The sequence below is a fragment of the Colossoma macropomum genome, unplaced genomic scaffold (assembly GCF_904425465.1).
Source record: "Colossoma macropomum unplaced genomic scaffold, Colossoma_macropomum, whole genome shotgun sequence".
Taxonomy (NCBI): domain Eukaryota; kingdom Metazoa; phylum Chordata; class Actinopteri; order Characiformes; family Serrasalmidae; genus Colossoma; species Colossoma macropomum.
This window is the reverse complement of record NW_023494795.1, coordinates 11,073,863-11,088,474: the sequence shown is the minus strand read 5'-3', so window position 1 is coordinate 11,088,474 and position 14,612 is coordinate 11,073,863. Positions and strand designations below refer to the sequence as shown.

At 39.2% G+C, this 14,612-nt stretch overlaps 1 protein-coding gene across 1 annotated transcript; it reads left to right on the top strand.

Annotated features, from left to right (window-relative positions):
* Nucleotides 1-14: 14 nt before the first annotated feature.
* trmt1l (tRNA methyltransferase 1-like) lies at nucleotides 15-13,114 on the top strand. The gene is made up of 16 exons (XM_036581433.1): nucleotides 15-79; nucleotides 1,457-1,591; nucleotides 1,692-1,754; nucleotides 2,115-2,228; nucleotides 2,378-2,442; nucleotides 3,710-3,866; nucleotides 5,121-5,241; nucleotides 5,391-5,470; nucleotides 5,737-5,980; nucleotides 6,216-6,428; nucleotides 7,214-7,404; nucleotides 7,728-7,806; nucleotides 8,059-8,225; nucleotides 9,462-9,527; nucleotides 11,095-11,218; nucleotides 12,687-13,114. The coding sequence occupies exons 1-16, from the start codon at nucleotides 19-21 to the stop codon at nucleotides 12,895-12,897; spliced, it is 2,091 nt and encodes a 696-aa protein (XP_036437326.1). The 5' UTR covers nucleotides 15-18; the 3' UTR covers nucleotides 12,898-13,114.
* Nucleotides 13,115-14,612: the final 1,498 nt, after the last annotated feature.

The window sequence follows — 14,612 nt, the reverse complement described above, 5'->3', positions numbered from 1 at the left end:
CTAACTTACTCGGTTAAAATGGCGGAGCTCAAAGAAGGGGACACAGTGCAGCTTCACCAGGAGGACGCCAATATTAAAGGCAAGATAATAGCCATTAATCCACGATATCACAGCTGTAACAGAGTTTTCTATTTCTCTAAAATTACATGAGTTATGTCGGTGCCCTGTTGTTGCACTCAACGCGCTTCCAACACGACTTTTAAACTGCAGAAGTAAATATGGGCCTCCTCACGGAGCTCCACCACAGGACCTAGATGTAAATAACGTAAACAATAGAAACAGATTTGTATCTGAGTGTATGGTTGCTTAGAACACAATCATTCACTTCCTGTTCACTGTTGGGAAATGTTCAGAGATGCATTAAACTCTTGCAGCACAGAGAACAATGCAGTTCGATTGTACTGTGTTGTTGTGGTCTAATCGCGGAGCTCCGCAACAGGGCCGTACACACACACACACACACACACACACACACACACACACTCGCAGCGGTTTTATTGCCCTTTGCTTATGAGACGCATGGGGGCGCAATAGTGGTAATACGAAACGATGTAAGCGTTTACGAAAAAGAATTTTCTTTAAAATGGTTAAATGTCCTGTTTGAGAGACGAAAGCATCTTCTGCACTTCGCCTTATGACTTCCTTTTTTGTTGTAACGTGGGACAGTAACTCTCAGAGCATTAATGCAAACGCCCAGCTGTTCTTTTTAACATTGTGCATGATATTCTTTTGAATTTGTTGTATATTGTGGCGGTTTATAGTGTGTGTGTATACAATTTCTAAATGTGTTTTGTTTAAGTTTTAGTTGAAAGGGGAATTCCACCAATATTTCAAAGTTTCTGAATAATTCCCTCCTTAAGATGTAAATAGAGGGGTTTCACGTAAAATGGTTCATTGTAGAGAAACTTACAGTGAACTGGTTACCACCACCACCACTATTTCTTTACCGTGGTGCTGATGGGAACCAGGGAGCAGGATGTCTACAACACAAATATAGCCATTTTATTTACTATCTGAACCCATCAGTGAACCTACATATGCCTTCTGAGTTTTTATATGTAATGTTAATGACTATTTTGCCCCACAGTGCCCTACAGGTACTTCTCTCACATGAATTTATTAAAATACATGGACAAAAATACATTTTAGGCCAAGACTTTATCACAAAACTCATTAAACACCACGTCAAACATCAGGCAGCATATATCTAACCATTTCATGTAATATGTTTCTGTGAGGGAGCTTTTAGAGGTGGACGTCTGGTTCCTATCACCACCACTGTGAACAATTCTGACTCTGCAGATTTCTCTAGAGCGGAGCATCTCACACCAAACCACTTTGAATGGCTTTGTTTACAACTAAACCATTATATTATATTATATAATTATGCAGGTTTTTTTTTTTGAAAAATGGGTGGAGTTCCCCTTTAATGTAACGTCCTTTATTTTATGCACAGTTGTGGACGATCCAGTGAAGATGCAAGCAGCATCTGAAGAAGAGAGTGTGCAGCTTCCTGTTCATGAAGCCACATCCACTGACGTTGTGAAAACTGAGCACAGCCGTGAACAGACCACCGCTACTGCAAGTTCTGGTAATGTGTGACTGTCTGAGCTGACCCTTATATTTAGTTTCAGAATTTTTTTTAGGATTACTGAATAACTCAGTTGGAATTCACACTGTCTTTGTTTCAGAGAGACACGTGTCCATCCAGTCTACGCTTGAAGGCTTGGAGATGCTGGTGGACTTGAATGGAGGTAACGAAGACTTTCACAGTTGATTTCAGATCAATCTTTATGTGTAACTAGAGATGCACAACAATTTTGGAATCATATCACTATTGGCAGATATTTGCTTAAAATAATATAGGCATTGGACAGATGTTTAAATTTCAAATATTGTTCAAATATTAACTGATATTTGATCAAAAAACATCATTTTCTTCATCTTACAGTGTTTGTAACCATCTGCAAATAAATGTTTGTAATATTTATACATCTGCATCAGCAGATATGTATGTGAAAAATATCAGATATTGGCATCGATCCTCAATTCTCTAGTTGTAACCATTACTCGGCTCTGACATTTGAGGCTGTGTTTGTCTGACTGTCTCACAGCTGGTAGGAAGTCTTGTCCGTTATGTCCAGAGGAGAAGTTCAAGGCTTGTTACAGCCACAAACTGAGACGCCACCTGCAGAACCTACACTGGAAAGTCTATGTGGAGTTTGAAGGTTTGTGTTTGCATCAAAACCGTGCTGCATATTTATGCATAGCAGTGTGAATCCAATGGACTTTTGAAGATGAAATTGAGTGCGATGTGTGATGTACTAAGGAACGTTTGAATGTTGACCACGCATGTTTGCTTTTCTGATTCTGACAGGTCAAAGGATGTGCATTTGTCATTTGCCCTGCAGACAGATGAAGTCCAGCCTGGGATCAGACCAGGTGAACCTCTTCTTATCTCTAAAATAGTAACTTTACAATAATGTTCTTAACTTTTAATGTAAGTTAATGTAAAGAGGTTTTATTCCAAGTGATGATGGATCATTTCTGTTGATCCATTTGTTATGATATTTGCGCATAATGTAAAGGAGGGTTGCTGTATTCCAGGGGTCGGCCACGTGTGGCTCCGGTGCCGCATGCGGCCCTCTTGTTGCCCTGTTGCGGCTCCACAGCAGAATTAGATTTTTAGGTAAAAATAAAATCTGCTCTGCTGATCTTTCTAACACAGTTTTAACAGTAAATGGTCTTAAACGCTGGAGTTATAACTGCTTGTTCATCCTTTAACCCTAAAGGTTGGTGACCGACAACAGTCTCGCCTAGGTAGTAGCTAACAAAAAGGCAAAGAGAAAGATTTAAGATGAACATCAATAATTTGGAGACAAATAGACATATTTGCATTTATAATCACTCCAGCTGGTTTCCTGATGTGTTTAATCTGCAACGAGAAACTGTCAAACACTAAAAAGTCAAGAAGCTGAGGTTAGTTTCTCCCTCGCCAGCTTCTTGTTTGAATTGTCCCGTTCCACCTTAAATGGTGCAACAGTTGGCTACATAGTTAACTACATTCTTTAAGGTGGAATGGGAAAATTCGAATGAGAAGCTGGAGAATGAGAAACTGACTTCACCCTTGTAAATAATCAAACGTTAAGATACATTTTACAAGAAACTATTGTTTTTTTTATCTGAAAAGTTTCCTGCTGGAGATGCGAGAAAAGTAGCTATAGCTGAGCTAAAGCTTGAAGTAGAGCAAAGTAAGTCTAATGTTGTAGCCTATACTACAACATTAGCACATACTGAGACATATTTACAGCCAAGATGGTGAAACATCAGTTCAATAAAATGCATATGAAATGTTGTGGCTCCCAAAGTGGTTAGATTTCTGTTGAAACTTGACGAAATGGCTCTTCTTAACATTGGGGTTGCCGACCCCTGCTGTATTCAAATGATGTAGAAAAATACATTGAAAAAACATGGAGATACATGTTCTTTATTGGACAGCGACGACATGCATTTAATGCACTGCTCACCATAAGGTGGCAGCCTAGACTAAGAAAAGGCAGATGGAGCTCATATTAGGGACATACAAGTCATTGTCTAATTGCATTGTTTGACATGGATTAGCCAAGCTAATTATACATGATTGTGGTTAAGACTGAGTGAAGTTGGACTCATTTGATCTTTTGTCCCCTACAATATGTGTGTTCCTCAGAGTCAAGCCCGGCTGGTGGCACACTACCACTGTGTGGTGTGCTCAGTCACCATTGCCCGAAAGACGGACATGATCAGCCATCTCAAACGCCACATTAACAAGGGCGAGACTGAGGCCAGTTATTCAGGCACCTCAGATGTACTGTGTGAAGAACCCGGTAAGGAGCTTCTCCACGTGACTCTGTTCTTCTTGCACAATATATTGTTTTTTAATCATTGTTGCAACATGGCATTTGCAGTAATGACATCACAGGATGCCGTATGCAAATGAGCCTTCTAACAAACAACTACATCTTTAACCAAGTCTCGAGGTTCACTAATGTGTCTGTAATATTGCAATGTATATCACATTAATGGGATCAGGTGTATTAGAGCAAGGAGAACTAACTTTACAAAGAGAAGAAGATTATTCTGGAACTACTCTTCTACTGTTTGTATCATTCTATCGCTCTTTCTCTCTGGAGATAGCAATGATAGCAATATACCACATTTTCTTTTCCCAGTTAAGTTACCCTTATTAGTCCCACCACAGGGAAATTTCACCTCCACATTTGAACCCATCTGTGCAGTGAAACACCAAATACACGCTAGTGGACACACACACACTAGGGGGCAGTAAGCACACTTGCCCGGAGCAGTGGGCAGCCCTATCCAGGGAGCAGTTGTGGGTTGGGTGCCTTGCTTAAGGGCACTTCAGTCACGTACTGTCGGCTCAGGACATCGAACCAGTGATCTTCTGGTCACAAGGCTGGTTCCCTAACCCCCAGCCAATGACTGCCCCCAGATGTAGCTCTGACTCTGATATTGAAATTGGCCAATACACAATATTTGATCTTTAAAAAATAATGACGCTTCAAAATGAGCAATTTTGGATTGAGGAAATTTACTTAAGATGAGCTTATAGTTGGCTGTCAAACTCAAATTACTCAAACACCCCCCCACGACCACCACCACAGGTGGTGTTGTACTAGTGTTGTACTGGTTTCAGTCCTATCTTGGGCTCAGCATCATATGCACTCGGTTGTTCTCGGTCTTGGGGTAAGCGGGACTCAGAAAATCGTTCTCGAGACTAGCTACTTGCAGTGCCTCCATCTGATGTGATTGAAAACGGAACATTTTTTCTATCATGATTTGAATATTATAATATATGATCAAATATGATATTATTTATGAATATATATCACATTTAATGAATGTATAATGAACTTCAGATTTTTTAGATATTCTGAAAAAAAAATCCTAACCTGCTCTCAATCTTGTCCTAGTCTCGCCACTCCTGGTCATATTCTTGACTTGAGTTACTCCAAAGTCTTGGTCTTGATTCGCTCTCAATGTGTCCAGGTCTCAGTCTTGACTCAGACTCAGTGGTCTTGACTACAACACTCTAAATCTCTCTCTGTCTTTTCTCTCAGTGCCAGGCGGACAGGTCTATGAGATCATGAAAGAATTAGGCACCAATGTGCAGCTCATGCCCAACCACAACACACCCCAAAAGACAGACACCTACTTCAACCGCAAGATGAAGACCAACAGGTACAAGAATCTCTTTGAACACTGTTACGCTTTAATAACTAATATTGTCATTCGTCTCTATTTCAGTCATTATTTTTTGAGGGCCATGCGGTATAATAAACACAAATTCCCTGTCTGTACAAGCTGAGGCTTTCTATTTTTTATTTTAGGCAGCTGGTGTTTTGCTCTCTTGCGGTTCTTGCTGAAGAAAGGAGTCCACTGGAATGTCTCGATGCCTTCGGAGCCACAGGTCTCAGTCTCCATTGCTTTGGTTAATGCGTAATTACAGTCCAAGACCTTTAGATTGTGCATATAGTGTCCTCTACAGAAAGTCTAAATGAGGATCTGGTCTCATTATTCTCATACCTTTTAGAATCTCTCATAATTTAGAGGTTTTCTGTCTAGATTATGATTTGTTAGAATTCTTGATACTTGAGATTCTGGTCTGTGATGGATATTGCTCAGCTTGTTTTAAATTCCTTTCAAACACGGTGTCTGCTCATCATTCCTGTGCAGGTATAATGGGCTTGCAGTGGGCCAAGCACCTTCGCAACGCTGTTAAAGTGACCATAAACGATATTAACGAGGCCTGTGTGAAGATGATCAAAGAGAACTGCCGTCTGAACCACATCCGTACAGAGGGGGGTCGTGCGCCCCGGCAGGTGGAGGGAACAGGGGAGAGCGACAACCCCATTGCCACTGTGGAGGTCTCCAAGATGGACGCTAACGTCATTATGCACCTGAGAGCTTTTGACTACATGTGAGAAGCACAGGCATAGAAAATCAGCCAGGTTTCATGAAAACTACATGATAAATACGAGTTGAATCGAACATTTTACATCATTTTTAAGCTTTTTAGAAATTTAAACCAGTATTTTCTATATACTATATATTATTATGTTATTACAATACTATATAACTCTAAGCGTGTGTATATGCTAAGTTATTTTTGTCAAATTCAGATTCATTTCATCATGAACTTTTTATAACGTCAGACATCTAGACCCATTTGGGACATCAGTGAACTATCTGGATGCTGCGTTCCGAAATGTGCGCAACCTGGGCATTGTGTCTGTGACCTCGACGGACACTGGCTCTCTCTACTCCAAATCTCTGAATGTGACGCTCCGCCATTACGGCTGCCAGATCGTCAGGACAGAGTACTACAGAGAGCTGGCAGCACGCATGGTGGTTGCCTCCATAGCCAGGTAAGATGACCTGTTGGTTAGTTTACCACTACTAGAATCACTGTAACCAGTTACACTTCATAGGTTCAGAGACCTGAAAGTAGTAAATCAGCCAGTAGTCAAATTGACACAATTTCTCCCTTTTCACCCCAAATGTAGTCAGTCAGCAAAGATATGTTTGATGTCTGAAGTTTGCTTCTTTAGTGTTGTAATGGTGCTGCCAGGTTAATGTAGCTAATAATTAATGAAGGCTAAGAGTCATATGGAGATGTTTGAATACATCCAGTTAAATTAACGTTTTGTTGATTTTGTGAGTGAAAATAAGTTGACACAAGCTGTACAGAGAACAAACTCAATTATGAAATTTTTCTGCAAATTTTAGTGCATAATTTCTATTTATTTGCTGTGTTTAACATATTGGAAAAAATAAAACACATTGTATTAAATGTCCCATAACTTGCACAGGGCACATTTTATGTTTTATTTTTTTTTCCAAAATGTTAAATTCAGCAAATAAACTGTAATTGTGCATTAAAATGTGCAGAGGTGTGTTGTCTGTAGACATTGTGTACTTTTTTCACAAATCAACAAAACATGTAATTTGACCAGGGGTGCCCAAACGTTTGCATAAAACTGCATGCCTAAATCAACACACACACTTCTCAAACCATGTGAAGTTAGTAAGTAACTTTTATTTATAAAAATCTGACAGAAGAACACTGCATAGCTGAAAATGACACGCGAAAGTTGGAGGCCATGTTCTCTATTTGTAGAAATGATGTGTTAATGTACGTGTGTGTTTGCAGGGCTGCAGCGCGCTGCAATAAAGGCATCGAGGTCTTGTTGGCCGTGGCTCTAGAACACTTCGTGCTGGTGGTGGTGCGGGTGCTCCGAGGTCCCACACAGGCTGATGAGTCGGCCAAGAAGCTACGACAGCTGCTCCACTGCCAGTGGTGTGAGGAGAGAGTGTTCCTCAAGCCGGGCAGTATGGTGGAGGGTGAGTCCAGTAATAGGACCACCGTAAAAGCTTTGCTTTGTACAGTAACTTCTCTTGTGCTGTAGGACTCAGTAAATCTTCAGTAATGGCACTACATATAATAAACTTTTCTATGGATACATTGTATTTATAACTGCTTTTCATTCATGAAATGCAGTTCTTCTCAACATAAAACAAGAAAAGAAAGAGTAAATAATACAGAATATAACTACAGAATAAATTCAAATTTAATAAAACACCATACAGTAAACCCAGTATATGAGTTTGCTTTTAAAAGAAGACACAGCTGTGACAAGTCATTATGTGGTTTTTGTGATCTCCAGAGAATCTGTACAGGCAGTTGCCCTGTCAGTGCCATGGCAGCATGCCGGGGAAGACTGCTGTGGAGCTCGGGCCTATCTGGTTAGATGCTGTTCCTAATTTTCATGCTTTCATTCCAACACCAGTTAAAGAGCTTTGGTTTCAAATCTTTGTATTGAAGGAATTTATTGTTGTGTAATGTGTTTTAGTGCTCTGTTATATATTATTATATGCAGTATTGTGTGTGCATGTTGTATTTTAGGCTGCCTATTTTTGTTTATCCCTACATGGTCATGTTTGTCACACCTGTCATTTGTCATGTATAAGCTGGGTCTAATCCAGGGTATCTTTTAGGTCAGGCTCTCTCTTCAACACTGGCTTTCTCAGGCGCATGCTAGTAGCAGCGGTACAGCACAGCATGGAGGATATCCAGCCTCTAGTGAAGACTTTAATCTGTGAAGCTGACTGCACCACACTCAAGTCCTTCTCTGTCACTGGTCACTCAGTTCTAGCCAATCAAGGTACGTATGATGGCAGCCTCAGCCCTAGTACCTTGCCCAGTAGCAGTACCAACATGGCCCACTGGGGGGCAGCAGCCCACAGGTTGAAAACCACTGCTGTACATGTTTAAATAAAATCTGTTCGCTGCCAGTTGAGGATCTAGTTGCTCCTTTCCATGAAGGCTTTGCTGGGAATTGTCGATGCTCATTGCTTCCAAAACTTAAACATCCTCTGAGGGCAGATTTGAATCTTATTAGCGCAATGTTTTCATTTAATAATAAAAATAATTGTTCGGTTTAAGTTGTTTTGACTTTAGATGGTGATTCTGAATAAGTTTTGGAGAAGGACAGAGAACAACCTTAACATTGCTTCCAGTTACAATGCAAAGTGGCACTAAGACTGTTATATATTAATAATAAATAATGTTTTAAGCTATATATATATATATATATATATATATATATATATGATGGAAAACTACAAATGAATTTCAGTTTTTTTTTTTTGTTTGTTTTTTTTTTACATAAATGTCTCATTCTTTACTCAGACTTGACTTTAGCAATCTTGACTAAAACACTAGTTACATGGACTGGTCAGTTAAATACAGCTGATTACAAAATTAGGACTATAAACTGGATTCAAGGTTTCGAGTTGAAGACTTCTGCTCTGTAGCTTCCTCAGTGGCTACTTGACCTCTGAGCCACTCTTGGCTGAATATTTTTGGCTAGTGGACCACTCTTAACCCAGTGGTGATTCTGACATGTATAAAAACCTCCACTGCTGTGTCTGATACATTTGCGCAACATCCACCAACATAAGAATGGTCCACCACCCAAATAATATCTGGTCAGCGGTGGTGCTGTGGTGGTCCCTTTCCATTGATTGATGGGGGAGAATGGCTGACAAATTGTGCAGCAACAGATGAGCTACAGTCAGTATGTGTGAACCTACAAGGTGCACATGTAAGGTTGGTGTTCCTGATAAAATGTCCAATGAGTTTCAGTACAAAGTCTATGTTTCTAATAAACTGGTGAGCCACTGTATATTAGTAATTCTTATACTCAGTCTGTGAATCTTAATTACATTAAGCTTATTTTTTTCCTTTTTGTCTAAAATAAACAACTGTTTTGTTTCAGATGTCTAGATATATTAATTCAGATATTACAGGCTATTCCATATTTACTGCTGAACTGCTCTGCTCTGGATGAATTGCTGTTGAATTTGCTGAACAGTGCTCCCGTTTTGTCTCTTGGCAGTGGAGTGTGGTGTGGTCATCAAAACTTTACAGAAGGTGGAGGAAGCGGACACCGCTGACCAATCAGGTAGTAGAAGAGTCACACAGGTTTCATGTGATATTCAGATACTGTGGTATCACATTTTCCATTGTGCTGTTTAAACTTCAGGCAAACAATTTTGAACAATGTTACAAGAGACTGAATTCAGAAGAATCTTTCTGATCAATTCATCAGGGATTAAAGGGGACAGGAAGCATTTTTTATGCTTTATATTTATCAGTTTTATGACATAGAACTAAGTGCAAGAGTGTTCAGAGTGATGCTCACACTACTATATACTACCATACAACTATGGTTGGCACTATGGAGTGTCTGTCTGGACCACTGAGGTCCAATCCCGTTTCACCCCTTGCCCCTACCACTTAGTCCTCAGCCCTCTGTTTTGCGCATTCATGTCTAGGGGTAGGGTGTCCCAATTTTTGTTGAAATAGAGGGGGAGGGTGAAGTGTTAGGGCTAAATGGCCCTCCAAATGGAGGTTTTTCAGAGACTCCAAACTGAGTGTTATGAGGAAAAAAACGGCAAGATGGCTGTGCGAGCAAGAGACCAAAGAAACACACAAATGTGGGAATTTTCTCCTTTAGAAATTACGATAACCACTGTATTATCTTAGTTTAGTGTCGTTTCAGTGTATTATGGTTGTTTTCTTCATAACAAGCATAAAAAATTACTAATAGCATGCTAATGTCTCGGTAGCTAGCTAGCTAACTTTCCCGTTCCACCTTAAATAGTCCAGCAGTTCTGATGCCTGAAGCGCCAGAATGTAACTGCTGCACCATTTAAGGTGGAACGGGAAAATTTGAACAAGAAGCTGGTGAATATCTGACTTCAGCTTCATATCACCAAAGAATTAAAAAAAAAGTCTTGTACTTTGAAAACATATGATGCCCTAAATGTAACTAAATGTCGCTGAACTTTACCCTCCTCTGCTATCACTGAAGACAGGCCGGGTCGCCGACAGAGCAGCACCAGTAGCTGTTAATGAAGCAATTTTTTATTATTATTTTTTTTTTTTAATTTGAGGGTTCCATTTCGTAGGGCAAGATGTCAACCACTACCCCTTGTAACTCAGTTCCAAGGGCTTAGGGTGACACTCGAAAACAAGGGGTAGGGGTAAAAAGAAGAAATTGGGACGGAGTGTCTGTCAGGACCATAGCAACAGTTCGGCTCCATACAGTAACGACATACCAACCAAGTAGACCTACATGGCAGACATGTCTGATAAAATTGCCACTGAGTGTAGGTACGAGGTCGCCTGTGCTATACCTGAATATAGACTATATCTAGGAAATGTACAGATACATTTCCTAAGTAAATTGTTCGTTCAGTTTCACCAGGCAGGAACACTGTTTTGTAGATCAGCTGTTAGAGATAAGTCAAAAGATAACTACTGCTCTATTTAGCTTACAGTGTCTTGTAAATATTTACTTAAAAGACTGAAGAAACAGAAAGGAATCTCTGTGTTTTTATGCACTAAATACCAAACTAACCCACACAACTGTGAACCGTGGAGCTCATGGGCTTTGTAGATGGAATTCCTCTGATTTCTATGCCTTCTGATTTTTGTTTTTAACACAGATTTTTCTCTCCACTCAGGTAAAAGGAAGAGTGAAGAGCCTAGTAATGTGGTGAAAAAGCTGAAATCAGATGCTTCACTGGAACACCCTGCCTTCTACTACAGCATCCATCGCCACAGCATCCGTGGCATGAACATGCCCAAGTGAGTCTCGTCTTACCTCACTGATCCTTATTGTCATCTCATGAGTATTACTCAGTTTTATGTGCCATATAGAATGTGTATTATAGTTTATACCAGGGGTGTCAGACTGAGTTTCTTCTGGGCCACAGCTCTGCAGACTTCATCATTCTGCCTCAGTAAACACAACTGATTCAACATACCAGCTAGTTAGCAAGGCCTTCAGGAGTTTGAATTAAGAAGCTTATCTCTGCAGTTCTGGCAGAAACCCAGTTTGATGCTCTTGTTTAAACAATCTATAAACGGAACTTGTTCTTGTCTGTTGAAAGACAGGCCACCTTAATATTCAACAAAACAGTGTAACACAATAACTGAAATTACTATATATTGTCCATGTAAAAGTAACAGTCTTTTTTAGTCTCACTCAAGAACTGTTTTGTACTTTTTTTGTCCACCACAGATTTACAGTTTGGAATCACTGTTTTCAATAATGTAAAAGTACATTTTTGTAGATACATGTACAAAATAAATCATACTAGTGCTTTTGCACAGTGTTATAGGTTTCAAGTAAATCAAATGACTGGATAGATTGATGATTCCTCCTAGAGGAAGTTATGAAATGTCCAGAATAATATTTGAAAAGTGATCAAATAAAGTTGACAATAAACTACTATGCATATCGTTGCTGTCCAGAGAAAACCATGTATGCTTATTTGTCAGTTTCAACACACCAGCTGTCCTTTACATTGTGTAAAAATTTCATGATGTGTGGACCAAAAGAAGTGCTCTAAAATAACTTGGAATAAAATCTCTTTACTTTGACTTACATTGAAAGCTAAGAAAGTTTTACCTTCTCCTGCAAAGTTACTATTTTGGAGATACTTGTTTTTCTTTGGATAGTGGTGATATGTTATTACACTTTAATAGCTCCTTATTGAAACGTTGAAATAAACTTTAAAAGATACCTTTTGTTGTCTGGTGTACTATAGTTTGACATTGTGCAAGTTATTATTGGATAAAATAACCGTTATTAATGTGGCAGATGATTACAAACTTTTGAACCATAGTGTATGTATTTTAGATTGTGGGACTGATTCAATACTGATTTAAGTCAATGTGATTCAGAAATCATACCATATTTTCCCTCAATACCATGACATATTTCTATATCGGGGTCTCTGAGCCAGCTGAGTATTTTTTTTCCTTTTCAGTTCAGTATTTCTTTATACACATAAACACCTGCATGCAGCAATTTGGAGGATATGTATATACACCTTGTTGGGAAAGGTGAAATATAACATTATTGGTTAATATTATTTTTGCCACCTGCTTGTGTGCAGTGAGCCAGAAATCAGAAGTTCTGATTTTTCAGGTTGCCTTTAGAATTAAACTTAATCTTTCTGGACTAAATGACTCTTAGGGAGGATTCTGGCTTTGGACTGTACTTTAGCTCTATGTATGTTTGATATTTAACTGTTTCCCGCTCTTCCAGGTTGAATAAGTTCCTACAGTATCTCACTGAGGCCGGATTCAGAGTGAGTCGGACACACTTCGACCCCACAGGCGTTCGCACCGATGCAACTCTGGAGCAGTTTAAGTCTGTGCTTACCAAATATAGTGTGCCTACCTACTCCTCAGCGCCCCCAAGTGGCAACCAAGGGCATGGCATAAGCACAGACGATAAGGGCCGCAAAACTGACTGATCTCTCTAAGCACCGGCAAGCAAATGAAATGTTTTTAAAATGTTTTTAAAATGTTTGCTGCTGAGTTACGAGCATTGACAGTTTATGTGTTTCTGCTGACTGAGTTTCCATGCTTCATGCCAGATAGAGAGAAGAGGATGTTTTGCTGTGTACTGTACCAGGATTTTGTTTCTTAATGCACTGAGACTTTAACTCAAGAGTTTTTGCCACTTGAGCGTGTTTTCCTTGTGATGAGTGAGCTGGCTGTCGTTTGCATAACATTTTTTTGTTGTTTGCATAACTGAGCCTACACGCTTTCAGCATCTGATAATTATATTTATTTCTTGGTTTTATGATTTCTTTTATATTTATGAGGTTTTGATCATTTTATGTCAATCTTTCTTGATCTGCTTTTGTATTTCTTTTTAAAATTGCTCTCTTGCCTAGAGCTGCCTAGACATTTATATGTTGTTGTCCGTTACATAACATAAATAAACCATGAAAGCATGGCATTGTCATGTTTCATTCTCTCATCTCACTTTGTTGCTTTGGCTTAAGAGATACTTCTAACTGCCTGGCTTTAATGGTGGCAGAGCTGTGGTCACCATCCCTGCTCCTGGAAATCTGCTCGCTTGCAGAATTCAGCTCCAGTCCAAATCCCACACACCTGATCCAGCTAATTAAGTGAGCTGATCAAATGTGTTCAGTGTTGGAAGTTAGATCTCCAGCAGCAGGACCAGTGACCACCATAGAGATACCTTTCGGTGAGGCTAACCAAAAAATTGAGGGTGTCTATTTGGTTTAGTTGATCATGTAATGTTGTTTAAAGATTAGGCTTTGTCACTGTAGTGTGGTTATTTGCTAACTGATCAAGAGATCTGATGGAAATAACATAACAGTAAGCCAGGTAGTGCTTACAGTAGCATAAATTCTTATGTATTATTTTAAAAAGAAGTTTTATATTAGTAAACAAAGACTAAAGCAAAAGTAAAGGTAGTTACCAAAAGTATCTTCAGTAGGAGTGAGGAAGTATCCGTATAAGGTCCTTATTGACCTGCTGCTGTGCTTCTTAATACATAAAGCATCAATTTACACAGGAACTGAAGTTTATTGGACTCTATTCTCTTTTTGGGATGTTTTATGTAAAACAGAATACTAAAACTAAAAAGCGCAAGGAACAATAAAGTAGTGCAGTTGCTGTGCCAACAGGACAGCTGAGGTGAATATTAATTGTACTTATTTGAGAAGATTTTCACTTTACTCGAGTGTTATTAAAACTGAATATTTATACACTTAATTACACAAAACATACATTTTCATTTATATCTTCAAAGGCTACAAGATTTTCCTCCTGCCAATCAATGTTTTCATACATTTGAATTTACTGTTTTTATCAAAAAATCCAATCAAATTTATATGAAGGTCAAATAAAACTGCCCAAAACTGTGCTATCTAGTACTGCCATACTACTGATACTTTTTACTTTCACTGAAGTACATATTTGGTTTCATACTTCCACTTCAAAAGGAGTAAGATTTTGACAAATGGCTTCCAGACTACTTCTTGCAGAGACATGACACAGCTGGCCAGTGATTTGCACTGGAAAACTGCATGTGAGCCAAAAGTGGCCCACTTTAAAAAAAAGCCTATTTGGCCCTCATGTGCCAAAACAGATCAGGGCTCCTTGACATGAGCTAAGTGACAATCATTTATGCTTGATGCTAAAGATGTGGGGG

Bases quoted from the DNA above. Each gene is read 5' to 3' on its own strand.
- trmt1l (XM_036581433.1), top strand. From the start codon at position 19: ATGGCGGAGCTCAAAGAAGGGGACACAGTGCAGCTTCACCAGGAGGAC. The intron at 5,471-5,736 runs GTCTCAGTCTCC...ATTCCTGTGCAG, and splicing joins CGATGCCTTCGGAGCCACAG to GTATAATGGGCTTGCAGTGG. The intron at 9,528-11,094 runs GTAGTAGAAGAG...CTCTCCACTCAG, and splicing joins GGACACCGCTGACCAATCAG to GTAAAAGGAAGAGTGAAGAG.